Raw genomic sequence first — 25451 nt, forward strand, 5'->3', positions numbered from 1 at the left:
AGTCCTTCCATATTTTCACACACAATAACAGTCAGTTTAATATCAGAATGTCTGACTCAGAAGTAGTCTCTGCACCAATTTACATTCAAATGTTTGATTAATCTTATGAAAAAAGACATTCATAAAATTACTATTTTACGGAATATAATGAATACAACATGTTTGATGCTGATTTTTGAATTTTTTTTAATAAACACAGGTCAAACTTGTACATTTGCATATGTAAAAATGTGTATCAGCTGCACATAAATAAATAAAAAAAAGATGTATTTCAATTCGAATTGTGTACACTGTGGGTCACATGGCTAATAGAAATGTGTGTATGGTGTTTTTACAGATCTCAAATGTGAAAATGTGACCCTGAACAGTATGTAAAGGTTCATACAGGACTTGAAGTGAATACATCAGTACTACCTGTCCTTTAATAGACCAATACATAACATCTAAGTAAACACATCTGCACTTTACTTTTTATGATTTTAGGTTTTTAAAGGTGTTAAATATGTCTTGTTTTCATGTGTCGGATTTGAAATGTGAACATGACTGATCTGTTGAGAACCGCATTTTGCTGCTATGTATGCTGACTGTGTGTTATGGAAGTGACAATAAACCTGATTGTGATTCTAATGTAACCTGGACACACATAACTGGCAGGAAATCGATTGATTAACAAAAGTTTTTTTTGCTAAAATTGACTGCTAACTGCTGGAGCTGTTTCCTGCAGAGGCCTGATGGTGGGAAACTGAAACCGCTTCAAAGTGTGACACTGTGATTTTAGAGAATGAACCGTGTTGCTTTTGTTGTTCATTACTGGTGATGGGACTGAAGAAGTTAAAAAAAACCAGCCGGGAACTAAACTGGGTTCATATTTAAACTGCTGAGGTCACTCAGTTGATACAGAAATAACAAGAGAGTGTGAAGGAGTGAAAGGAAACACCTGCAGATCATTAGAAACATGGATAATGATCCAGTCATGTAGATGAATATGATTAAACATGTCTCTTATGTTCTATGATTACATATCCAATATGATGAAAACCAGGATGAGGCTGATAATAACAGGACTGACACAGACGTCAATTCCTTTGGATTTTTTCTACAGACCTGAAGTTCTGTTTATTGTGCGTTTAAGTGTTATAAAAGATTATAACAAGTCAATGCCATTAAATAACTATTGTCAAAAAAAGAACTCAGAAATATCAAACATTCCAGCCTCTAAAATGTTAGATTCTTTATACATTCATGAATGTAAACTGAATTTATTTTGCACTGTTGGTCAAAACAAGACACAAGAAGACATTATAACAGCCATTTTTCATTATTTACTGACATTTTGAAGGCTAATCTTGTTAAGGAAATAACTGGCAGATAATGAAAAGAATCATTAGTTGAAACTAAATACAACACTGAACTGTTTTCCACAAACAAATGTAATTGTTAACAAAGTGGAGAAAAGCTCTAACTTAAATGGCTTTATTATCATTAGGTAGGAAAAACGTGGAAAATGCAGGGGTAAATACATAAAAAATCAGTTAAGCGTGTGTGTGTGTGTGTGTGTGTATGTGTGTGTGTGTGTGTGTGTGTGACATCAGACCCTAGCTGCAGCCCTGGATGCAAGATCAGTGAAGAAGATTTTATAGCTTTTTATCAGCTGATGCAACACAAAATGAGGAAGATGAGGGTTGGATTTACAAAAAACTAAAATGTTATTAGAAGTTAAGGTCTTATGAGTAGATACAGACCTTTACATTTTAAACAAATGATTTTTATGAATGATGATGACTTTCTGCCACAATGCTGCACACATGTCATTCTGCCTGATGCACACCATGCTGCACTAAGTCATTCACACATTTATTAATCAGCTATTAAGAAATCTTGATCTTTTCATTCATCCTATACTCATAATTCTTTATATGAAGAGATTACATAATTATACTGCAGCGTTGACACTCAGAGCAGATCAGTGTTTGTACAGAGTCCAGTCTGACATGAGAAAGTTTATGCACTGGTCCTGATGGTTCATGGTGGCTGGTCTGATCTGACTGCCATTGTTCTCCAGTGCAGCTGCCTGGGTCCGTGTGTGTGTGTGCATGTGTGTGTGTGCATGTGTGTGTGTGTGTGTGTGTGTGGAAGGGGGGGGGGCAGATCGGCCAAACTGCTGATCACAGGCCTGATATAAACTCCCAAACCGGGGCTGATAGAAGCACCAGGCCACAGCCGAGCTCGAGTCACAAAAACACGGCCTGCCCTGCTCCAAACACAGCGGCCAAGACGGTGCATGTCGCCTCCCTCCTCCTACCACCCCCCCTACACCCTCAGCCCCACCTCTGAAAAAAAAACAACAAACAAACAAAACAAAGCAGCCAACTCCTTGTGTTCACCCACCTGATTGAGTTCATTCTCAGCCGCTATCCTCAGATTAGGGTCGATAGTGCCCTTCAGAGCCTGGATTATCCTGTTAGGATCCATATGTGTTTACTTCCACGGTTCCTTCTTTGTTTTTAAAGCGCATACATGAAGCGTTAGCTGACGTTACTGCCTTCAATTCAGCCAAGCGTGCTGAGCTGCACAGTGTGGCCGGGACAGGGACGAACACCACGGCTACAAACACTACTTCCTCTCCCTGCATTAACAGTAAAGCCTACAGAGAGCCGGTAGAACAGCGTCCGAGCAGAGGAGGAGAGTTTATGTTGAAGCACACTCGCTGCGCTTTCTGTCAAACTCTCGCTAGCTTGACGGATAAACCGAGGCCCTGCCCCGTTAAACCGGCAACGTAAAGCAAAGTAAACAGACAATTTACGGGGGGGGGTTCCACTTCTTCTTCGACGACGCGGTGGAGGTTGCTGTGTTGGGAAGTTTGGCGCCACCTTGCGTTTTGGAGCTGCTAAAGCTAATAGACAGGGCCGCTGCTAGCTTTTTGGACGCCCAATGGAAAAATGGGGTTAAGCCCTCCTCAGAGTCCCCCCCCCCCCCCCCCCCCCTTTGTTACTGCACTCTATAAGGGAGAGATAAGCAACGTTACTTTGTGTACCATATGCTAAAATGTTTATGTGCCATTTAATATGTGTGTAGTTATTATTGTCAATTGACTGGAGGAATTTGTTATTTACTAGATGTTGCTTTTTTTAATGTGTTTTAATTGACCCCTTTTGACACTGTTCTCCATTGGAGAGGGGCTAGAGTTGCTCCTACTGTATATATTGCCTGGAGGATTTAGTTTTTTTTACCTCTGTTGTCAGAATAAACTTCTCCAAAGGTATCCTGGTCTGAGCTTCTTCATCTAAAACACCACCGTTACATGAACATACACTAAAAAGCCAGTCTCAAATCAATAAATCTCTTTTTAAAGCTCCTATGTGTAAGATTTGATACTACCCCTGTAGTGGTAAGAAAAAAAAAGACACTGTGAGAGAAGCTATCCCAAACCCATGTCTGGACAAAAATAACAGGCTGAAGACAACAATAGACTGCATCAGTTCTCAGTCAGATTGTTTGGTTTTTTTTATCACCATAACTAGAAAGACAACTCAAATTACAACTCTACACATAGTAGCTGCCAGAAAAATAGATGTTTGATATGAAATATTTTTCAAAAGCAGGAACGTCTGTTACAGATTAGTTTGTTGACACTCTTGCAGCTGCCATGGGAGTGGAGAGGATGTTTGATCCACTTTTACTTCTCCTTCTTTCTGGTAATGACTCTCTGATGGGACTGCTGGTTGCTGACCAGTGTCTGCTTGCATTACCTCATAGCTTTGATATCTACCCCTCTCTGTCCTCTGTTGGTCCCACACATTTCAGCTTGATAGCTGAAGCCAGTTTCATGGTTTAGTGTATTTTTCTAACATGTCCTCTGTTCATGTTTATAATCTTAAACTGTTGTTTAGTTCATTCAAATTTTAAGATCCTCATTTCCAATGTGGAAACACAATAAATCTAATCTAGGATAGTGAATCAAATGCGGAACACTGACGCTGAAAGCAGTGAGTGGTTTTAAAATACAGAGAGAGAGAGAGAGAGAGAGAGAGAGAGAGAGAGAGAGAGAGAGAGAGAGAGAGAGAGAGAGAGAGAGAGAGAGAGAGAGAGAGAGAGTCTAGGAGGCAGAAGTGGAGGGCATGACTCCTAACATGTTGAACCTAATTTTCATATAAACATTCTTATAATCATATATTCTGCTTGGGACAAAGGTTTCAATTAGGAGTTTGCTCAACATATTCTTTTATTATACTTCTGCTACTATTCTGTTAGTTAGAGCTGCAGTTATTGGTCATAATTGTTTGGTCAATCCACATAAATCTGACACTATTTAAACCATATTTATTTATTTACTACTTTGATAACCGAATAATATTTTTTATCCCTTTTTAAAGGAGGAATTCTGAAAATGACCTGGTTGCCGAGCTCAATTCCATCAAGATTTTTTTATTATTTTTAAACTCCGAACCCAAAAATCTAATGTGTTATATAATACATATATGAGTGAGCCTGACAAAAGATGTGTTTATTGATAATCCATACTGTGTTGTTGTAATCGAGCTACCAAAAATATTTTGCCAATCTTTTTGCCAACAAATTGCAAATTGCAGGTACACGATGTCATCAGAGCAATCCTGCAAAATGTGCATTTTACCAGGAGTGAGTGAGGCTGTAGCAGCATTGTGTATTTGTACAGATAATCCTGTGGTTGGATGTTCATTCAACAGTAGTCAGAATTTATGGCCACCTGCAAAAGGCATAAACACTACCTCATATATAGAGGGGTAACAAAATGTGTGTAGTACGTAGTAGTTTATGTCTTAATGTTATAGATGTATTAACACTCTCAGCTTCGGTCTTCCATGTTCAAATAAAAAACATCACATTGTTCCATCTCAATCTATCTTTCTACTTGTTCATGTTGTAATATCATGACGTGTTTAATAAGACATCAAACACTGACCTTTACTGGTAACATTTAAATTGCTCATCACTCAATATACTGAGTAGTAATTATGTAGCATTAGTGTGGAGTGTGAACATTTTCCACTTAAATGCTGAACTGTGCACATTAAACAGGAACAGACACTCTTAACCCTCCTGTTGTCCTCAAGTCAAGGAAGGAAGGGAGGAAGAAGGAAGGAAAGGAGGAAGGAAGGAAGGAAGGAAGGAAGGAAGGAAGGGAGGAAGAAGGAAGGAAAGGAGGAAGGAAGGTAGGAAGGGAGGGAGGAAGGAAGGGAGGAAGAAAGAAGGAAAGGAGGGAGGAAGGAATGAAGGAAGGGAGGAAGAAAGAAGGAAAGGAGGGAGGAAAGAAGGAAGGAAGGAAAGGAGGGATGAAGGAAGGGAGGAAAGGAAAGAAGGAAGGGAGAAAGGTAGGAGGGAGGGAAGGAAGGAGGGAGGAAGGAAAAGAGGAAGGGAGGAAGGAAGGAAAGAAGGACAGAGGAAAGAAGGAAGGGAGGAAGGTAGGGGGAGGAAATAAAGAGAGAAGGAGGGAGGGAGGAAAGGAAGGAGGGAAGAAAGGAAGCAAGGAGGGATTGAAAGAAGGAGGGAGGAAGGAATGACAGAAGGAAGGAAGAAAGGGAGGAAAGAAGGAACAGTCAAAACAGACGGGGTCAATTTGACCCGGGAGGACGACACAAAGGTTAACTCAGTAAGACTTACCAGATTTATCACCAATGAATTGAACTCCAACCTTTATTTTAAGATCTTTTTTCTCTACATACATTCATACTAGGAATAAATTCTCATGTCACATTAAAAATTCTCCTTCCTTTTTCCAGCTGAAATATTCTCTACAGATATTTACTTCTTCTGAGTCTAAACTGTAACCAGTGACGACTCAATAATCAGTCTACTGTTCCCTCTGAATTCAGTCTAACCTGTCTATACATTTAAATGTCTTCATTCTTTCTGCTGTTTTCTCACAAATGCTGTATTGTTTATTAAACATATCTCATTGAGTCTACTGTATATACATTTGGTGTAACTTTTCATGTTTTATATTTTTAAATGTTTGTATGATGTAGTTGAAGCATCTATCACAGATCTACAGCTTCATGTGTTTCTCCTGCTCATCAATAACATACTGATATATGACCTAACTAAAGATAATTCATCAATAATGATTATAGATAATTTTTTCTCTGTTTTTAAGCCATTAAATAATAATCTATAAACAGTGAAGAAAAGTCAAATGGAGCATTGTCTACAGACCCTCTTAAAGATATTTCCTTATTTTACAAAAACACATTATGACAATTTCACCACAAGACAGAAAGAGCATGTCTGACTTACCTTTTTGTTTTTTAAAGAGTTAAAAGATTTAAGACTTACATATCTACATGCTAAAATTAAATCATTTTGAAAAAACAAACATCTTTATGTACACTAAACCAAATTACATAGACTAAAAAGAAGCTAAATATGAATGAACATGTTCCGTGTACATACTTAGGTTATTACTTTTAAGAAGTTTTTTTTAAGATGTCAAAGTAACAAAACTCATACATCCTGAAAAGGAATGAAGGGGTTCAAACTTATCTATGTAATAAACATGTATAAAACTGTTCAAACTTACCTAAATGCTAAAAAGACATACATGAAATAAAACTACATATGTTTTGGGTTTTCCTTTTTGTATCATCTGTCAAAGAAGTGTTAAGTCATAAGTTGTGACTGTATGAAAATCAGACTCCAACCTTTTAAATTGATCATATGGCATATTATCTTTGAGTTGGTGGGGATGATAAGACCCATGGTGCCACACAGATTTATGAACAGTAGATTTTCTAAATAGTGTAGTGTGTCATTATTCATCTACTTTATTAATGCTTAGGTCTAGGAAGTAAATCCTCTCTTTGGAGTGTTCAATAGTTTTATGTTTGCATCAGTGCTATAAAGAGAATTATAAAAATCCATCAAATCATTATCACTGCTGCTGTAAAGAAGAAAAAGCTCATCAATAAATCTTCAATATATTTTAATGTTGTAACTAAAGTGATTCATCAAGACATATTCAGACTCCCAAAGTCCTAAATGTCTAACTATCTGTCCATAACATAAACACATTATTCTTCAACACCCACTGAGAGTGTCAGTCCCTCTCTATGTGACAGGCGATTGTTGCTGTGTGAATGGTGTCCCCAAGTTCTCCTGTCTTTATGTGCAGGCTTGTCCTCTCTTCAGGTTTCCATGGCGATACATCAATTGGCTCAAGTGTCATCACTTTGAGTCCATTGGAAGTTGCTTGACATCCTACTGATCATATTCTGCATACAACAGCATTGTGTTTAATGCTAATCAGCATGTGTTGAAATGTTACATGCCTAACAAGGATGGGGATTGTGGTTAACATTAAATGCTAATTTTCAGCACCAACAGTGATTTCATAGTTGTAACAAAATTGAACACACTGTCCTATCAATGATGTTATTTAAACAAGGCATCAATCTGATTGTTAAAAAGCATGATCAATTACGACAAAGCACCCAAACTTCACTGCTCATCTTTTATTTTAGGCACATCAAGGGACCACTTCCATTTCTCCACAGTAGTCAGTGCAACAATTTGGCCTCAAGTGTTCAACACCATACCCACCACCAAGAACACAATCTTCCTCATGATCACATTCACACACAGCAAGGTGAGACTGAATGCATAAGAGACAGCATGAAGCAAAGTGCTGAGAGTAGAGTCAGTTATAATTCATCTGATAAGTCAGCCATTCATTCAGTTCATTAGCCGCTGTTCATTAACATCTGGGGTCAGTCATCCAAAGCCATTCAGAAAACAAAAAAAAGGCACAAATTTATAACGTTGCATTAGAGTTATCACTGAAGTCAGTGACAGGGAAGGTGTGTGTGTGTGGGGGGGGTGATTTACAGCAAAGACGACATGTGATAAAGATCCAGTTGTACTAGTATCACAGTCACAAGGAGCACCACCATCGTCAACTACACATTCATGGGGGAAAAAAAATCAAGTACGTTTGGTATATGTCAAGTAATCACAATCCCCACTTCAAATGTAGGCAATGGCTGTGAGTACAGAGGATACTTATTTGGCCACTGACACAGCTTATGTTATGAGCATTATGGTGAAAAAAGGGCACTGGCATGCAGCCTGACCACACTACTGAAACGTCAGTTTAAATCACCATTTAGTGCAAAGCAAACAGTCCACACACTGGGAGAGGAGGGCTGTTTCGCTCGTAGCAGTTCAGTCCTGGTACAGCAGAAAGCCGGAGAAGGTGCTGTACTTCCAGGTGCTGCCGTAGATAGCGCCGCGATGCAACCTGAGCCACACCTGGTCTCCCTGGAAGAGAGGCAGGATGGCGTGGTTGCTGGCCGTCTCGTGATCCGGCGCCCCGTCGTTGGCGTACGCCGACACCATCACCTCCTCGTTGCGCATGAGGTTGATGTAGAGCGGCACGTTGATGGCGAGCTTTAGGATGTGGAAGATGAAGACGTAGGTGCCGTTCACCGGGGAGGTGAAACGGCCGATGTGGGTGTCGTACATCTCGCCCAGGTTGCTGTGCAGCTGGTCGAACACGATGGGCTGGTCCAGGTTTCCCGGGGCGAAGTTGGCGGTGCGGGAGGCGGTGAAGGCCACACGCAGCGGCTGGGAGAGCGGGTAGAGCTGCATGGGGAGCAAGGTGGTGTGGTGGTGGTGGTGGCTGTGGGGGGTGAGCGGGACCTCCATGGTGGAGACTGACAGGGAATCCCCATGACCAGAGTCCACGATTGTGAAGGCTCCCTCCCGGTCCGGGCTGCTCACCTGGGAGGAATCACTCCAGGCTACTGAGTCAAGACAAAAAGAGTTAAGAAATAACAGCCTGCAAAAAGGACACTAATTAGTAATCTGGTGCTTCTATGGGAGTGGTCTCCAACGCTGCTCCTGGAGAGCTACTGCCCTGCATGTTTTACATATCTCCCCAACCTAACACATCTGATTCTAGATAATAACTCATTATCAAACCCCTTGACAAGCTTAAGCTGCTTGATAATGGTGATTGAGCTCTGATACTACGATTCCCCATGGCAACAGGTGAATATGTAGAGATGTTAATGTGTTCGGTGCATATTTAAATTTTTAAAGAAAGGAGCATAGAAAAGAAAAAGTGTCAAGTTAAGATCAAAGACAGACATGACTGTAAACTCATAATCTGATCCAGTAATAATGTGTTTGGTAAATTGCACTAGAAAAGGTGGTGAGGTTAGATTTTTAGACATCCATTTGGATCTTGGCTCAACAGCATTTAGTGACTTTATTTCAGTTACTTCAACAAATGTAAATTTAAAAACATTGTCACATTCAAACTCTGCGCCCTATTTAACGAAAAATGTACTTTCAAACTCCTCTCTGCGCCACAGAAATATTAACTAATCCTCAATGTTATGGGAATGATGCTATAGGAATCAGTGCAACCAATCACATCGACAAGGTAATAGTGTAATAGAGATAACTATTCATTGATCCTACATGAATAAACTTGATAGCAGAAAAAATTCCGCTTGCAAAAAGGGACATGGAGAATTTACTCTGAGCTGGAGGTTGAGTTCACGTTGTGTAATATTTCAATGTGAATAATTGTAATATGCTTGCTGAACTGATACAAAATTGATTGAAACTGTTAAGTTTATCAAACTTAATCCTGTAATTTGTACACCGCACAAGATCCAGTTTAGTGATTCCATGATAAAAATCCTGAAGTTGTTATGGATTTCAGTGCCCATTCAAATGTTGGAAAAGCTTGAAATTATGCAATACTGACCCACAGGAAACATGAAAGATTTGCACTCCAGGAAAAACAACTCTGCTTTCATGAGAAGATAATCTCTTTCCTGAGGAACACATTCATGTTTGTAACATAAGAGTTGGTGTTCTTACCACTGGAGTTATGTCTCCCTCCTCCACGCCTGTAGCTGTGTTGGTAGTCCTGAGAAAATACAGACTGTAAAACACATGCACGCAGACAGCAGCAAAACAACATGGGACCGTCACAATCTGCATTCAATATTTTGCCTAATGGGGCTTAAGAGTTTCAAAACAGCCCTCAGACACAACATTGTCTTGGATCATTTAATTTCAGATCAGTTACTAAGTTCCTTTCTTTAGTGCTCAGAGTGTACTTTCTGCTGTGGTTGGAACTATAATCTGCTGAATGAAGCCAAATTCGTCAGCCATAACATCTACTTATTCTTGTTAAACTCTGGTCTGTTTCACATCAGTTCCTGGTTCAAAACACATTGGGGCACTGACCAATCAATGATCTGCTACATGAATTCAAGGTACAAGACCAGGCAACAACAAATCTCAGTCAAGTATAGGCAACATTTAACAGGCAGGTAAATACGGCGTGTCCAACATTCTGCACTTCTTATTTGGAAGGTCCTGGCTCCAAACGAGGGGGAAATGGCGCCAACCATAAACTGGAACTCTGGGCTTCAAACCAGCGCCAATTTAAACCAATGGGTGACGTCACCTCTCGCTAGCTCCATTTTTATACGGTATATGGGATTTACTCACTCTTGCAGCATACAGCAGAGGGCCAGAGTCCCTGAGATGAGCCTGGGGGATGAAGGCTCCTCCTGGGGAGCAGAAATAAGTCATGAAAACCAGAGCTACATAGCATGCTTCACTCAATTTTTGACAGATGTGACAGGACTAGCCTACAACACCGGATCCTCAACAGAAGTCTAGCAAAAAGGAAAGGGAGGAGGGGGGAAATGAAACGCAGGTGTGGTGCAAACCCATAAAAAGAGGGAGAAAAGCAGAGGATAGATACCTCGATACCAACCAGAAGACCGAAAGGAGTGTGCCAGTCCCTTGCCGCCACGTGCCATACCTCTCATAGATCCTCTGCTGTAGTACGACTGGCCGGATCGACCCGTGCCTCCACCTGACTGGCCAGGGGACAGGAAGATCTGTCCACCATTACCCACCGTATAATCTGACTGGTATGCTAGAGGTGACGCAGCACAAAACAGATCTCAAACAACTGTTGACATATACACGCCAGTCCATGGGTTCAAGATGTATGGAGCGCCAACATTTGATGGACATACCCGTCTGTGTTTCGTCGTCTGAAGGAGCGAATTCAGGAGGTGTTTGGGTGCTGGCAGTGCTGTACCTGGTCTCAGCAAAAACTGCAGAATCTGGTTTGAAGTTTATATCCCCATTTTGGGGTGAGGTGGAATTCACCTTGAAGACCTACAGGGAGAAGGACATGGACACCAAAGAAGCTTGAAAGGGAACAAGGCCACATTCAGATCTACATTTTAGATTAAAAAAATAAATGTGTCCATCAACAACAAAAATGTGTTATCAGTGAGCATGTCTGAGCTCCCAATTGATTTATTCTCTTCTGGTTCATCAAGGACATCAGTACAACCACGACTGCAGTGACTATTCAGCATTTTCTCTCAGGATTGGACTTTAAAACCTTGTCTTACTTTCAGTACAGAAAAATAAGATGTCCTGTAAATACAACCATGAAGCATTGGAGACATTCAGTATTCATCCATAAACTAGCATGAACACTGTCAATCAGTTTTATCCACCTAGCCAAACTGGTATAATTTTAACTAACACCAAAAAGTATTCTTATGACTTTTTTAAACCATTACCACACAGCTTCAGGAGCATTACCATCAACCTCTGGACTGAAGGAGAACATGATTTACATGTACCATATTTCCTCAAATAATGTCCGTCATTTACCTCAACTGCAGGTTCAGGCCTTCTTTAGGAGGTAAGACAGATGCAGATTTGTGACCCTGCTAATGGAGACAAAGTTTTTCCATAGTGCTGGGGTAGTTAATAAAATTAACTTACTTTATTTAATATATCAAAGAAGGAAAAAAAAAAAAAAAAAAGTCTTCCGCTGACAGCATAATGATGGATTTTCACCTGCAGTAACTTTACCCAGGTCTGATACAACTGAAATCACCAATTACCAACACCTTTACAACAACCCTGTTTACATCCGTTTTAACAGCCAATCTGTGCCTGGGTATCTTATTTTGAGCCATTGTGACCATTTTATACACCTTAAAAACATGTCTGGATTTTTTTTATTTTTAGGCATTTTTCCCCCTTTATTGTAAGGTGGATAGTAAAACAGGAGACATGAAATTAGTGGAGGGAGACTAGTCTGACAGGTAGAGGTTCCTGGCCAGAACTGAACCAGAGATGTTGCAGTAACCTCTACCTGGCTTTATCAAACTGCCCTTCAAAAACACTACAGACAACTTCTCAGTAAAAGGGACGGGAAAGCAACAACGCTTCAATTACCTATATAAGCAGAGCACATACCATCTGTAAATACAAAGGTCTCATGATCATAAATCATAATCTATCCAGACATAGCTCTCATGCAGAGCAGATGTAAAGGTGTGTGTAAGGAATTGAGAATTAATCATCATCACTGGACTGCTATGGTGGGAAGCAAACAGATTTTTGCATCATAAAACCTAAAACATGTATAATTTTGACAAGACTTACTGACTGGATGCTCTGAAACTGTGCAGAGGAGAGAGTTCGTCTGGTGGGAGGTGTGGAGAAAGACTGTGCCTGAGGAGGGGTGGAGGTGCAAGATGACACCCCGTTACAGGGGGACTGCTTCCCTGACTCAGTTACTGGGGTCTGAGTAACGTAGAAAAGTTTAAAATTAACATTTCCCAGAAATGTCTATTTTGGCCTTCTTGACATGTATGAGAATGCTTACTTACACAAGGGCGGCTCTTGTCCTCCAGACTGACAGGTATGGCAGGCTCCCTGCAGTACAGCGGCGGCGAAGGAAACGTCTTTTGTTCAGTTATCTGCAGCGGCTCCTGCACAGACAATACCACTTGAATAACCATTCAAAAGATGCTGGGCTCAAACATATGTTGCCTCTCAGTCCGCATTCTGCTTCTTACATGAGGTAGGTCCTTTGGGGAAAGCTCCAGGTCACAGTTCTCCAGGCACTGATCCCCATTCCTCAGACTGGCTTTGCGTTCCAGAAGCCTGGCAGGCAGTGGGGTGGACTGTGAGGATGAGGATGAAGTGATGACAAGTTCAAGTCAATTCCATTTAAGTCACGACTGACTTATCACAGTTAACAAGAAAGACAAAAATCTGCTTACATGCATTACTTTGGGAAGGATATCAACTGGGCTCCTCAAGTCTCTCTGACCTGTTTAGTTGAGAGGGGCAAAAAATAATTTATCAATGAAATTATGTGAGACAGGCTTTGACTTAAAGACATCCTGAAGACACGAAAATGAGGTCTGAAAGACAATGCGAGTTTCTTTTTTAGACAACACTAGTCTTCAACCATAAGCTGCAGCTAAGTAAGCCTGTCACAATAATTATGTTATCAGCTTATTGTACAATAACGTAATCAGATATCATCATGCCTATATGGACTTATCGTATGATACATGGACATAACCTTGATCATTTTTTTGACCTCAATATTGCCACACTTCACATTAGCAGCTAAGAGACTATTCATGTCACATTGGTTAAACAAGTAGTGTCCTCCATTCCTCACTGTGTACATCCTGAGTGGAGACTGAAGAATTAAAAAAAAAAAAAAAAAAAAAAAAAAAAGTAAATAACTCCTCCTGTCCTCAACCATAATGACAGTGTGTTTTTACTGAAATGTAGCCCCCACTCTCCAATCCCCCCCCCCCCCCACCCCTTACATTATTATATGATTAGTATATCAGTGGTATAAAATAATCTTCAAATGACAATAATATCGTTTATCGCGATTATTTCTGAGACAATATATCATCCAACAAAAGTAGTTATCATGACAGTAATCCAGCGAAGCTAGTGGCAGAACAGCAGAAAAAATAAGTCCTCAAAGGAAAAAGGTGCAACTTTAATTGTAAAATATTTTGAAACCTTCATTTACGTTCATGTTAGCTGGCTACCAGACTACTTGACTGCCTTCTGCATTGCTATGCTTTTCATTCTTGTTGGATCAGTTATTCAATTAAGAAGCTGCGGGCACATTCATTAAGACATTGCTCCGTAGCACAGCTAGTGGTCAGAAACACCACAGGACAGCTATCAATCCAACATTACCAGGCTGGTCGAATTGTTCCAAGTTACCCAGAGGAGATGGAGATCCAGACGGCCGTCTCTTCAATCTGGGGTGGCCATTAGTTGGGGAGCTCTCACCATCCAGAAGAGAATCCTGAAAAAAGGGACACAATCATTTTAAAATGTTTTAATGACCAACAGTGGCAAAGTCATACAGAAGTTAATATCTTGCACATCTTTTTGTAAACTTTTCCATTCATCTCCCAGTACATGGGGTCTGGGTTGCAAACAGCTAAATTCCACCTGCATGAAACTAAAGGAACCATGGATCTTTGTCATGAGGTCCTCGAGGTGCTGCTTTCTCAGGATGGGGTCCTTGGGCAAGGTAGATGGGGAGTTGAAAACCTCTACCGGTATTTCCATGTGATGTGCCTGTCAGGAGTCACAGCAGGATAGTTTGCAAATAGTTCAAAATGTTCATGACATATGTACTGTGAAGAAACTTTGTATTGTACTCACCGTCTTGGTGTTTTGCTCTCCTTTGGCTTTTCTCTCTTTTCTCTGCTGAGAATATCATAATTAACAGATGAGACCATGACTGTACTGTAATGTACAATTGCCTTACAACACAGACAGGCTCATTAAAAAAGAAAGGGGGAAAAATACAAAAGCTTCCATTTCTTTCACACCAATACAAACACATCTGTGATGATCTGACCAATTTAGTGGTTGACGTCAATTACAGTGATTGGTCAGGTGTGTGGGGGTGTCAAAGTAGGCAGGGTTTGAACTTTCACTCTTCATACAACCACTTCTGTCAACTGTATGTGTACAACTAATGAAAAACCGGTCTTACTGCACATAAAAGAGCCAGATATATAAAAAAACATGCAGATGATAATAGCTAGACCATAAAAATGAAAATATTAAACTAGGAAAGGGGCATAATGATCTCCAACAGGTCAAAGTTGCACCTCACCTGTTTGCCGCCAGCAGACTGTTTCTTGGTGGTAACGGGGACTTTGGGGATGAAAGTGGCGGCTCCTCTCCATGGTTTGTGGACTGCGGTTGGTGGCGAAGCAGTTCCATCTGGTAGCTCCATATCCCAGCTGTCAGGTGGCTCCTGCTCCCTCATGGCCTGGAAATCCTCCTTCCAGTTCTGAGTGGGAGGAGTCTCCATGTCAGACAGGTACAGTCTGTTGAAAAACTGCCATATCACCAACAGAGCATCAGTGGCTCCTCGAGCATGCTTACAGTCACAAAGAGCACTTAAAATACACCTTTAAAAAACAAAGTGGACATTAGTCTTACCTCCTTAGAAACTTCATTTGGTTTGGAGTTAGATATGGCTGACAGGAGCACAAAAAGAAAAATATGTCACCTTACAATATTCAGAGCAGGCAAACAGTGCAGTAGTAAATTCACCTTAATATACTTGCAAGGTCTTTAATGCTTAACCTTCATTTAGGACATCCAACCAGATAATATATTCCAATTCACATACCTGCCTGCCTTTTACCATTACAACCCACATAGTAGATGTAAGCAGGTTCTTACTGCTGTGGCTGGTTGAGCTCAGTGACACCTCTTGAGTCTTCTTGGGTGAAGGTGGAAGACAATTGAAGTACTTGCAGTTCAGCAGCCTGGTGAGCTCTTCTTTCAGCAGCTTAACTGAAAAGACGAGTGGATCAAAAGCAAAAACGATCACTTCAAAATGAGCGCCAAGAATACTTACTGTTGGATTTCATTTGCGTAGCTTGGCCATCTGTTTTATATCAGTTATAAATTAGACCTGTCATGATAACTACTTTTGTTGGACGATATCTTGTCATTGTCAATCATGACAAACGATATTATCATCATTTGAAGATAATTTTATACTACTGATATAATGATTATATAATAGCATAATTATGCAAGTGGGGTGGGATTGGAGAGTAGGCAAACTGTCATTATGGTTGGGGACAGAGTTATTTACCTTTAATTCTTCTACAGTCTCCACTCAGGACGTACAGTGAGGAATGGAGGACACACTACTTGTTTAGTCAATGTGACATGAATAGTCTCTTAGCTGCTAATGTGAAGTGTGGCAATACTGAGGTCAAAGGTCATGTCCATGTATCATACGATAAGTCCATATATAGACATGATGATGATGATTACGTTATGTGCGATAAGCGTAATTATTGTGACAGGACTAGTTATGATATAGTATTGTAGAGAAGCAAACAGGTTATATAGATTATCTAAATGGTAACAGATGTTTAGAATGGATAGTTTTTAACCAACATGATGAACCAACTTTAACCATAACTTCTGTATTATTAGATGGATTGAACAATGAGAATAAAACTAATTGTAATAAACTAGTTTTCCTTTAAGCCTGAACCTAACAAAATCATCAGCAGACTTCCATAAACACATTTATGCAATTTCATAAACAATTGGTTATTAAGTTAATTTGATGACTCAACTCTCTGATGTGGAAGACTGTTGTAACATTTATACAATCAGAATAAACCAAATTAAAAACGTGTATAGACTCTGTGCTTCTTCACATTTTATAAAAAGGCTGTGGTAAGGTTTTGTTTAATTTTCAAGTCATTTGCTCAGGGCCTTGCATTCACTGCAGTGAAAAAAGGAACAAGTCTAATTATGGATCCACATCAGCAGTAATGAGTTTTGTCACACATTTTGGAAGGGGGGTGGTGGTGCTGTGAGAGCAGTTTCTTCCAGGATGACTACATGCAAGAATGATGATCAAATTCACATCACACATCTACTCAAGTTAGCATCATCAGTAATATGATTAGCCTGGAATAGCAAATGACATAGCCTCAACAGCTAAAAAGTCCAAATGTCTGTATGTTATTAATACTCACATGTGGATCCAGCCACTGGCTTGTCTTTCCCCTCCAGCAGGTCCAAATAAACCAGAGCCGCCTGCTCCATCTGCGCCTCTAAACTACACAGTCAAAGGAGGACACAGGAGATGTCACCAAGATTCCCTGAACTCACAGTACGACAAGGAGCTCTCTGCTGTGGCGCCTTCCTTTACACCATCACACTTGTGCTGGAGGGTAGTTTTACTGATTTAGCAGTTTGCAGATAAAAATGGCAGCAGTCCAATTTTATTTATACAGCACCAAATCACAACAGAAGTTATCTCGAGGCACTTTTCACACAGAGCAGGTCGAGAGCATGTCAAGAGCGTATTCCCTTCTTTGAAAAGACCTAACATTCCCACATGAGCAAGCACTTGGCGACAGTGGCAAGAAGAAAAAAAAAAAACTCCCTTTAATGGGAAGAAACCTCAAGCAGAACCAAGCTCTAGGTGGGCGACCATCTGCCTTGACCAGTTGGTTGAGAGAGAAAGAAGGAGAGCGTGAGAGAGAAGCACAATACTGATAATACAAGTATGACTAACAATAGCAATAACCTACAAGCTGCTCTGTGACGTAAAGAGGACTACACTGAAATGATGCTGCCTTCATGTCATTGATGGTAAAAATAAGATTCTCGTGTTACTTGTGATATATGACCGATAAACTCAAGTTGTGCATTTACAGTGTTGGCTAAACGAGTCCCTGCCTTGGGGTATGTACTCTGTGCGGCCGCCAGATATTCCTGGGCGGGGCTTGAGGTTGACTCGGTGCTGATTGGGTATTCTCAAAGCGGGATATGACGTCAACAGACAGCACCAAAATAAGCGCCATTTTCAAAACCCAGCAGAAGAACGCATGTCTAAACTGTTGCAGAATGATAACATCACCTCCAGAGTCCGGTGGGTCCTATCAAGGTCCTACTCTGGAATGGAGAAACAACAGCTGAGAGGACGTTTATGTAAAGTTACCACCTCCTAAATTTTACCCATAACTACCTTAATTGGAACAGAGCTAGTGTGACAGTTTTCTTAAACTTACTCAAAAACATAGGTCATCAGAATAACTGAGCCATTTTTTTAAAGTAGCAGTGCAAATTGACTACTGAACCACCAGTTCTAGGGTTGGGAATCGAGAACCGGTTCCCATTTGGTCCTAAATGACTTGATCGGAATCGTTCGGGTCTACACGTTATCAATTCCTTTAACGATTCCTGATATTCCCCCGTCGAGCGCTGACGTCACATTCTGCGACCGCAAATTTAACAACAGGACCTCTTCAACCAGAACCATGGACAAGACCAGAAGTGGTCGAAAGCGTGGCTACAATTTACAAAAAAAAAAAAAAAAGGGTTAGGGTTCTTATAAATACCCAACCCTAACCAGCTCCACCCTCCATTTCTGATAGTTTGGTATCCAAACAGCTAATTTAAGACGACAAATATCACAGTGCAATAAGAGCAAGAAGTTGTCTGAAAACCTGCACCAGGTGACATAATTGCTGAGTCATTGTACCTATTAATGACACTAGTCAACTCTCTAGACACATTATGGACATTTTGTTTCGGTATTCGAAATCTTACCCATTTCCACTCTAAAATGAGCCGCCAGCTCATCTACAACAGAAAAACTGCGATACAGTATGTGACAATGACGCTCACCTCAGTCTGTTATCCCTCTTGACTCCCAGCAGGCCTGCGAGCTGGCTCAGGCTTTGCAGCTGCTGGGCTGAAATGTGAGGCGCCTGGTTGTGTCCGGCCAGCAGGTCTCTTCTGACGCGCTCCTGCTGCAGGCTGGTGAGGAGGTGCTGGACCTGGAGCACCATGCTCAGCCGTCTTCTCTCCGTCTCCCCCTTAGCCACCTGCTCCTTTTTCTCAACCTTCTTCTGGGCCCTCAGCAGCTACAGGATGATTAGACGAAATATAATAAACTGGTTTTAAAGACTCATTTTCATATAGTGCTTTCTTTCTTAATAAAAAAAAACTTTTGGTTTAAACTGAAAGGCATGAGTAGCAATTTAAGAACAGCTCTAAATCGCTTACTTGGTGAGTGTTAGATAAAAAAATATTGATAACACTCATGAATTAACTATGAGCTTGGAGGTGATTAGCTTAGCACAAAGACTGGAAATAGGGGGAGACAGCCATCTTGGCTAAGTTCAAAAATACACGCAAGTTACCTAAAACACCTCTAAAGCTCATTAACATGTCAAATGTGATTTTATTAATCCATCCAAACTGTTTTATTAAACTAAAATCATGCTATGTTACTTTAGCTCAGCAAGAGTACACCAAAGCAAGTACTTAAAACCCAGCAATTATCCTAAAAAATGACAGTCTATGAGTAACTAGGTGACTGTTATTTATCAGACTAGCGACTAGCTTTCAGCCTCAACTTTAGCTGCTGAGCAAGTTTAAGTTTCACAGATAGACAGAAGTAGCTGCTTGGCCCTGAATGCTTCAAAGGTCCTGGTTCATTGAAAGATAGTTATATTAATATATACTTTTAGCTAAAAGTTTCGATAAAAAGTTTATTGAACTAGATTAAGGCCTGTAACGTTAGCAGAACCACACTGTGGATGTGACCGTCCTGAGCAGGGCTACCTAGCTAGCTAACGCAACAAAGCGTAGTGCTCTTTATTTACTCTTCCAAATTATCCTTTAATGAGCACAACTGGCTAGCAAAGGAATTTACCCTTTTTTTTTTTTTTTTTTTTAATCATATTCAGCAGTAATTGTAGTCAACATTTGAATTCTTGCTTTCAAAAATACTAAAGCGAGGGCTAAATTCAAACATTTTTAAAGTGACTTCTAACACATATGGCTGAGGCCTTGAGATGACTTTTGTTGTGATTCGGCACTATATAAATAAAGATTGAAAAATAAATATTGGCATGGAGGGCTGCAGATTACATTTATTTTCAAAATGGATTTATCTGATGAATACAAATTTTTTAAGAAACGACCTGTCCCTAATGACTAAAGCCAAAGGGGAGGTTCTCATGTTGCACATTTTTTCCGAGACGGTCCAAAAACCTTGAATTATACATTTTACCATCATATGAGTCAAAGAAAAGCAGCAGATCTCTACAAACATTTTCACCAATTTTCAGCTCCAAATCCATGGTTCCACAAGTACCGGATCAACATAGAGCCAAAACAGATCTAAATACTTCACACTGCAGTCCAAAATCTAAATATCAGGTCTTGTCAGCCATGAAATGATGCCTATTTGAAAACTATCGAGTCACTTAAGCCTTTTTGCAAACTGTAACCTAGACTAGCGAAACATCTCTGCATGTGAGAAGAGGCAAGAATTTAATTGATTTGGCCTTTAGTGGATGTAATATGCCTTTTAAACTGAACAGAGGCCTAGCTCAGCAGAATCTCCAAACTATCCTGGACATGCAATTACAGCCCGATCACTCTGACTCTTGCAAGGACACCAAAAAACTCAAGTGAAAGGCTTTCAGATCACTAGGAGCTCTTACATTCTGAGTTAAACCATCCAAGGTTTTGCGTAACTCCCGTGCAAATCCCAGGTTATGCACCACCTCGTCGTACTTTTCCACAGCCATCTAACAAACGGAAATGAAGTAAGCACAGTCAGACCACATGAAAATGACAGGGTACTATAAGGTCATATTGTGGTTTCCAATCACATAACTGGGTCTTACCAACTGATCTTTGTTTAGTGCCTCGCCCTGGTTCAGCTTCTTCTTATAGTCTTCCAGTTTCAGCTGTGGGTACACAAGACATGTCACAAAATCTAGATGCCCGTCACTCCCTATTATTATTATTATTATTTTTGTTGTTCACCCTGCTTGTCACAGTCCTACCTTCTTTTTCTCCAGGTTGCGGACCTTGTGTTTGAGGCAGATGAGACCATCCTCTATGTATGTTTCATAGCCATGGTAGGCAGTGGAGACCTCCAGGCTGATCTGCAGGGCGCTCAGCCCGCCGGGCGAGCCCATTTTCGGGCCACCAGCCATCACCAGGTCGTCCTGTCTTTCCTCCCCCTCTTCAGAGCGCTCAGGTGGGGGGGTGACATCCATGGTAGGGGAAGGAGACAGCTGCACCATGTTGAGCTCCACACTGAGAAAAAAAGAGAGAAAAAAGAAGCAGGACACATTTTTTTTTATGCCAAAATGCAGACGGTGAGCCATGCTGTTTCTGTGCCATGCAGCTGCAACGGAGAAAAGACGCTGCCGGTGCCAAGCTGATTGTTTCAATAAAAAAATGGAGATGGACTCAGCCCAGCTTGGGCAGCAGCCAACCCCGTGACACTGCATTTATACCGGCCACCGAACAGCTTGCTGTCTCTGGATGAATCATGAAAGCAGCAGCCTAAAAACCAGTCACAGTACAAACACCAAGCACAGAAGAGAGTTGCTTTTTTTTTTGGAGACATCCTCGCTTAAATTAAAAAACATCCGTGCGTCAATGTGATGGAGCGTTTTCTGCGAGTCATACTTCGCCTAGAGGCTGGGTGGGGATTCACGTTAGCAGCACGGGAAGTTGAGCAATTAAGCAGGATGCAATGAGGTATTTAAACTTTGGCAGGGGATTAATCATGATGCATTGAAGTCCTCATGTCAAACAGTCGATTCAAAATCCGCCAAAACTTTGCAAATATGGTGTGACAAGACCAAGACGCTCGTTTATGGGAGCAGAATAGAAACTTTGGCTCCACATTTTTAATAAAAAAGGACTCATACGTCAGCATTTTATCAGAGGAAAAACAAACGCCACGCCGACACACACACAATCACAAACACACACACACAATCACAAACAGCCGACCCACCTCGTGTCCTAATTCCTTACAGGAGAGCTGCTGTGCATCCGAAACTGACTGACTGACTGACTGACCCCCTCTCCTCTCCAAACCCGACTGAACGTGATGTTTAGCTCACAGAGGCCACACCGGTGTCAGCTCATACCTTTATATACTCTGCCAGCCGCTGCCACGCGCCGCCGGGGGGCGAGAAAAATTCCACCCTGACCACATCCGGTTCTGACACCTGTCACGGCCCACAAACAAACACACAACACCGGTTGAAAACTCAATATTCTAATCTTGTCAATTTGTAACAGTGATTTGATATTTGTCGATGTAGAACTATTATTGATCCAATGCAGGTTTTTTTTTTAATGTTATTGTGTTGATCACTCATGGTATTGATCACATATTTCTTTTGATGGGATGCTATGAAATATCATTATTGTTGTAATACGTTATTATTTTAACTGTTGATAAATCTATTAATTGTTTTAGCTATTTTATCCCATCCCTTCATTACTCATTCAGTTTATGTGGTATCAAATAATGGCCAATGACCTTCCTAGCTTTGCATAACCAAAAGGGTTTTTTCAAATGTCTAATTAAAAACTCAAAAAATAGGTATATTATTAGTAAGTTTGCTGATGTGAAACAGATAAGCATATTTTCTCATTTCAATTATTAACTAGGTGTGTGTGATTTAAGGACTTGTCATTGCAACTCTAATTTCTATTTCATACAAGTAAAGAGTGAGTCTTTGCTTCTTAACTGTAAACGTAGGGTAAATATACACAGTGTGGAATTTAATTTAGGCAGTATTCTTATTTTGCACATTAAACTAGAGCACTTTCACTCTGCTATGCACCTCTCACATGTATGCTATGGTCTTGAATGACAATGAAGTCTACTTTGATCTTTGAGACTGTGAAAAGGTGCTGATGGAAGGATAGAGCAGAGGAAGTGTAATTATGTCACTTCCAGTCAGTAAGCACAGTACAACGATGCTCGTTGCATTTTACAGTGCATTCTGGGAATCCTCTAGGGATCTAAGTTTCTAGAGCGCTGGGATGATATGTCTATTATTATACCCTACATATAGCAACCAAAAAAAAAAGACAAAAAGAAAAGAAAAGAATGCTGTTTGACACAATAAAAGTCACAAGGTGGCAGCACAGTCACGTTTCTAGCCACTGCATCTCATTGAGAGGAGGATGTAATGTGTGTAGTTGTTATGTAACATTTTTCAGTATAAGGATGTGCCTTTAAAAGGGACAAAAGTCTAGTTTGTTTAATTTGTCAACAGTCAAGTATTTTATGAAAGTCCACATATAATGATTGCCAATTCTGCTGTTCAATCTGCAGTTTAGCCTCTCTTACCTCATTGTTGCTCACAACCATAACCCTGTTTAACACAATGATGCAGCTTTTCTCAGCAATAAAATAAACTCAAACATCTAACTGCTATACAAAACTTTGATTCTTCAAATGGTTAGAAACACAAATGACTGCCAGTTGTTCTGTATTTCCTGGCCATGACCGGTTAAACATGACCGGTTTACCTGCAGGTGAGGGTGAAAAGGTGGAGCATGACTGGAAATGTTGCGGCATTACATTCCACAGGTGTAAGTGAAAGAAACTTACAGTGACACAGCAGAGTCACAGCGGTATAAACATGTCTGTTTCTGCTATGAGACATTAAACTGGATAAATCAGGGCTTTCTGAAGTTCAGCACATACTGGTGAGTACAGTACTTTATATTTACTGGGTTTTAAAAAGTAGCATCTTGGCAGCACTTGATAGGTTTTTGTCTTTTAATTTTGTTTTGACACTTCCTGTTCAAAGAGTTTAATGAAATATAGTATAAAGTGAGGATAATATGATAATCCAATATTCATATCATCATATCTAGATAGAATATGGAAGCTGCCAGCAGTCTGATATCCGAAGATCAGTTTCTTTGCTCCATCTGTCTGGATGTGTTCACTCATCCAGTCACCATACCATGTGGACACAACTTCTGCAAGAACTGTATCACACAAGCATGGGAAATTAATGAAAAATACAAGTGTCCCATATGTACTGAACTCTTTCACAGTAGACCTGAACTGCGGGTTAACACTGTCTTATCTGAGATGGCTGCTCAGTTCAGAATGTCAGTTCAAAAGACACGCAATAGTTTAGAGCAACGATGTATCAACACAGGAGATGTTCTCTGTGACGTCTGCACTGAAACCAAACTGAAGGCTGTGAAGTCCTGCCTGGTGTGTCTGACCTCCTACTGTGAGACTCACCTGGAGCCTCATCAGAGAATCCCAGGACTGAAAAGACACAAGCTGATTGATCCTGTGAAGAACCTGGAAGACAGAATGTGTAAGAAGCATGATCGACCTCTGGAGCTGTTCTGCAGGACTGATCAGATGTGTGTGTGTAAGTTGTGTCTTGGGACAGATCACAAGAAACATAACTTTGCTCCTCTGAAAAAAGAATATGAACAGAAGAAAGATATGATGGAGAGGAATGCAACTAAAACACAGCAGATGATCCAGGAGAGAAGACTGAAGATTCGGCAGATTAAGGAGTCAGTGAAGCTCAGCAATGAAGAATCAGACAGAGAGACAGCAGACAGTGTGCAGGTCTTCTCTGCTCTGATCCAGTCTGTTGAGAGAAGTCTGGCTCAGCTCATTGAGATGATTGAAGAGAAGCAGAAAAGAACAGAGGAACAGGCTGAAGGCTTCATCAAAGAACTGGAAGAGGAAATATCTGAGCTGATGAAGAGAAGTGCTGAAGTGGAGCAGCTCTCAAACATTGAAGACCATCTCCAGTTCCTCCAAAGCTTCTCATCCCGGAACCCTGCTCCACCCACCAAAGACTGGACAAAGGTCAGGGTTCATTCATCAAATCAGAGGGCTGTGGCTGTGAGGAAAGCTGTGGCTCAGCTAGAGGAGACACTCAGCGAAGAGATGAAAAAGCTGTGTGCTGATGCTGAGCTGAAAAGGGTCCAGCAGTTTGCGGTGGATGTTACTCTTGATCCTGATACTGCACATGCAGCTCTCATCCTGTCTGATGATGGAAAACAAGTCACATGTGGTGATGTGAAGAAGAATCTCCCAGATAATCCAGAAAGATTTTCTGCCAGTCCCTGTGTTTTAGGAAAGCAAAGTTTCTCTTCGGGCAGATTTTACTATGAAGTTCAGGTTAATGGGAAGACTAAATGGGATTTAGGAGTAGTCAGACAGTCAATCAACAGGAAGGGGCATATTCGAGTGAGCCCATCCACAGGCCTTTGGTTGATATGGCTGAAGAAAGGAAATGAATACAGAGCTCTTGGTGAGCCTCGTGTGTTTCTTTCTCTGAAGTCGAAGCCTCAGAAGGTGGGGGTGTTTGTGGATTATGAGGAGGGTCTGGTTTCCTTTTACGATGTAGATTCTGCAACTCTTATCTACTCCTTTACTGGCTTTAAGTTTACTGAGAAACTCTATCCATTCTTTGGTCCCTGTACTAATGATTGTGGTACAAATTCAGCCCCTTTGATCATCTCTCCTGTCAATCACACTGATTAGACTTCCATTTGATTTGAATTATTCAGATTAATGGCAATGTACAATTTTCTTGTGGTGGTGGGAACTCAATTTATTATTACTGCATATCCCATTACATGTTTCTTTAATGTATCCTAACAGCCTACTACTGCAACATAAATTCCATGTAATTATTAATTACATACATTAATATAAGCAAATATTATCCACAGTAGTATATCAGTAATGTCTT

General features: G+C 40.6%; 3 protein-coding genes across 4 annotated transcripts in view; 1 reads left to right on the forward strand and 2 right to left on the reverse strand.

Moving 5' to 3' along the window:
* The window catches only part of ipo8 (importin 8), a 28434-nt gene extending 25680 nt beyond the window's left edge, over window positions 1-2754 (reverse strand). For both annotated transcript variants that reach the window (XM_062443536.1, XM_062443535.1), the window contains exon 1: window positions 2389-2754. In XM_062443536.1, the coding sequence (XP_062299520.1) occupies window positions 2389-2472 (84 nt within the window). In that variant the 5' untranslated portion in view covers window positions 2473-2754. The remainder of the gene's footprint in view (window positions 1-2388) is intronic.
* Window positions 2755-8196: 5442 nt separating this feature from the next.
* On the reverse strand, window positions 8197-21108 carry caprin2 (caprin family member 2). The gene is made up of 20 exons (XM_062444195.1): window positions 20736-21108; window positions 20574-20636; window positions 20388-20474; window positions 18559-18797; window positions 16899-16981; window positions 15574-15687; window positions 15328-15365; window positions 14996-15223; window positions 14536-14577; window positions 14320-14448; window positions 14086-14170; window positions 13107-13156; window positions 12900-13007; window positions 12711-12812; window positions 12484-12624; window positions 11046-11190; window positions 10766-10942; window positions 10507-10568; window positions 9868-9916; window positions 8197-8774 (listed from the first exon to the last, which is right to left on the reverse strand). Exons 1-20 carry the CDS (start codon window positions 21060-21062, stop codon window positions 8197-8199), a joined length of 2847 nt encoding a protein of 948 aa, XP_062300179.1. The 5' UTR covers window positions 21063-21108.
* A 2488-nt stretch (window positions 21109-23596) lies between these two features.
* On the forward strand, window positions 23597-25240 carry LOC134004673 (E3 ubiquitin-protein ligase TRIM21-like). Its single transcript, XM_062444031.1, has one exon. The coding sequence runs from the start codon at window positions 23597-23599 to the stop codon at window positions 25238-25240; it is 1644 nt and encodes a 547-aa protein (XP_062300015.1).
* Window positions 25241-25451: the final 211 nt, after the last annotated feature.

This window comes from Scomber scombrus, chromosome 22 (genome assembly GCF_963691925.1).
Source record: "Scomber scombrus chromosome 22, fScoSco1.1, whole genome shotgun sequence".
Taxonomy (NCBI): Eukaryota; Metazoa; Chordata; class Actinopteri; order Scombriformes; family Scombridae; genus Scomber; species Scomber scombrus.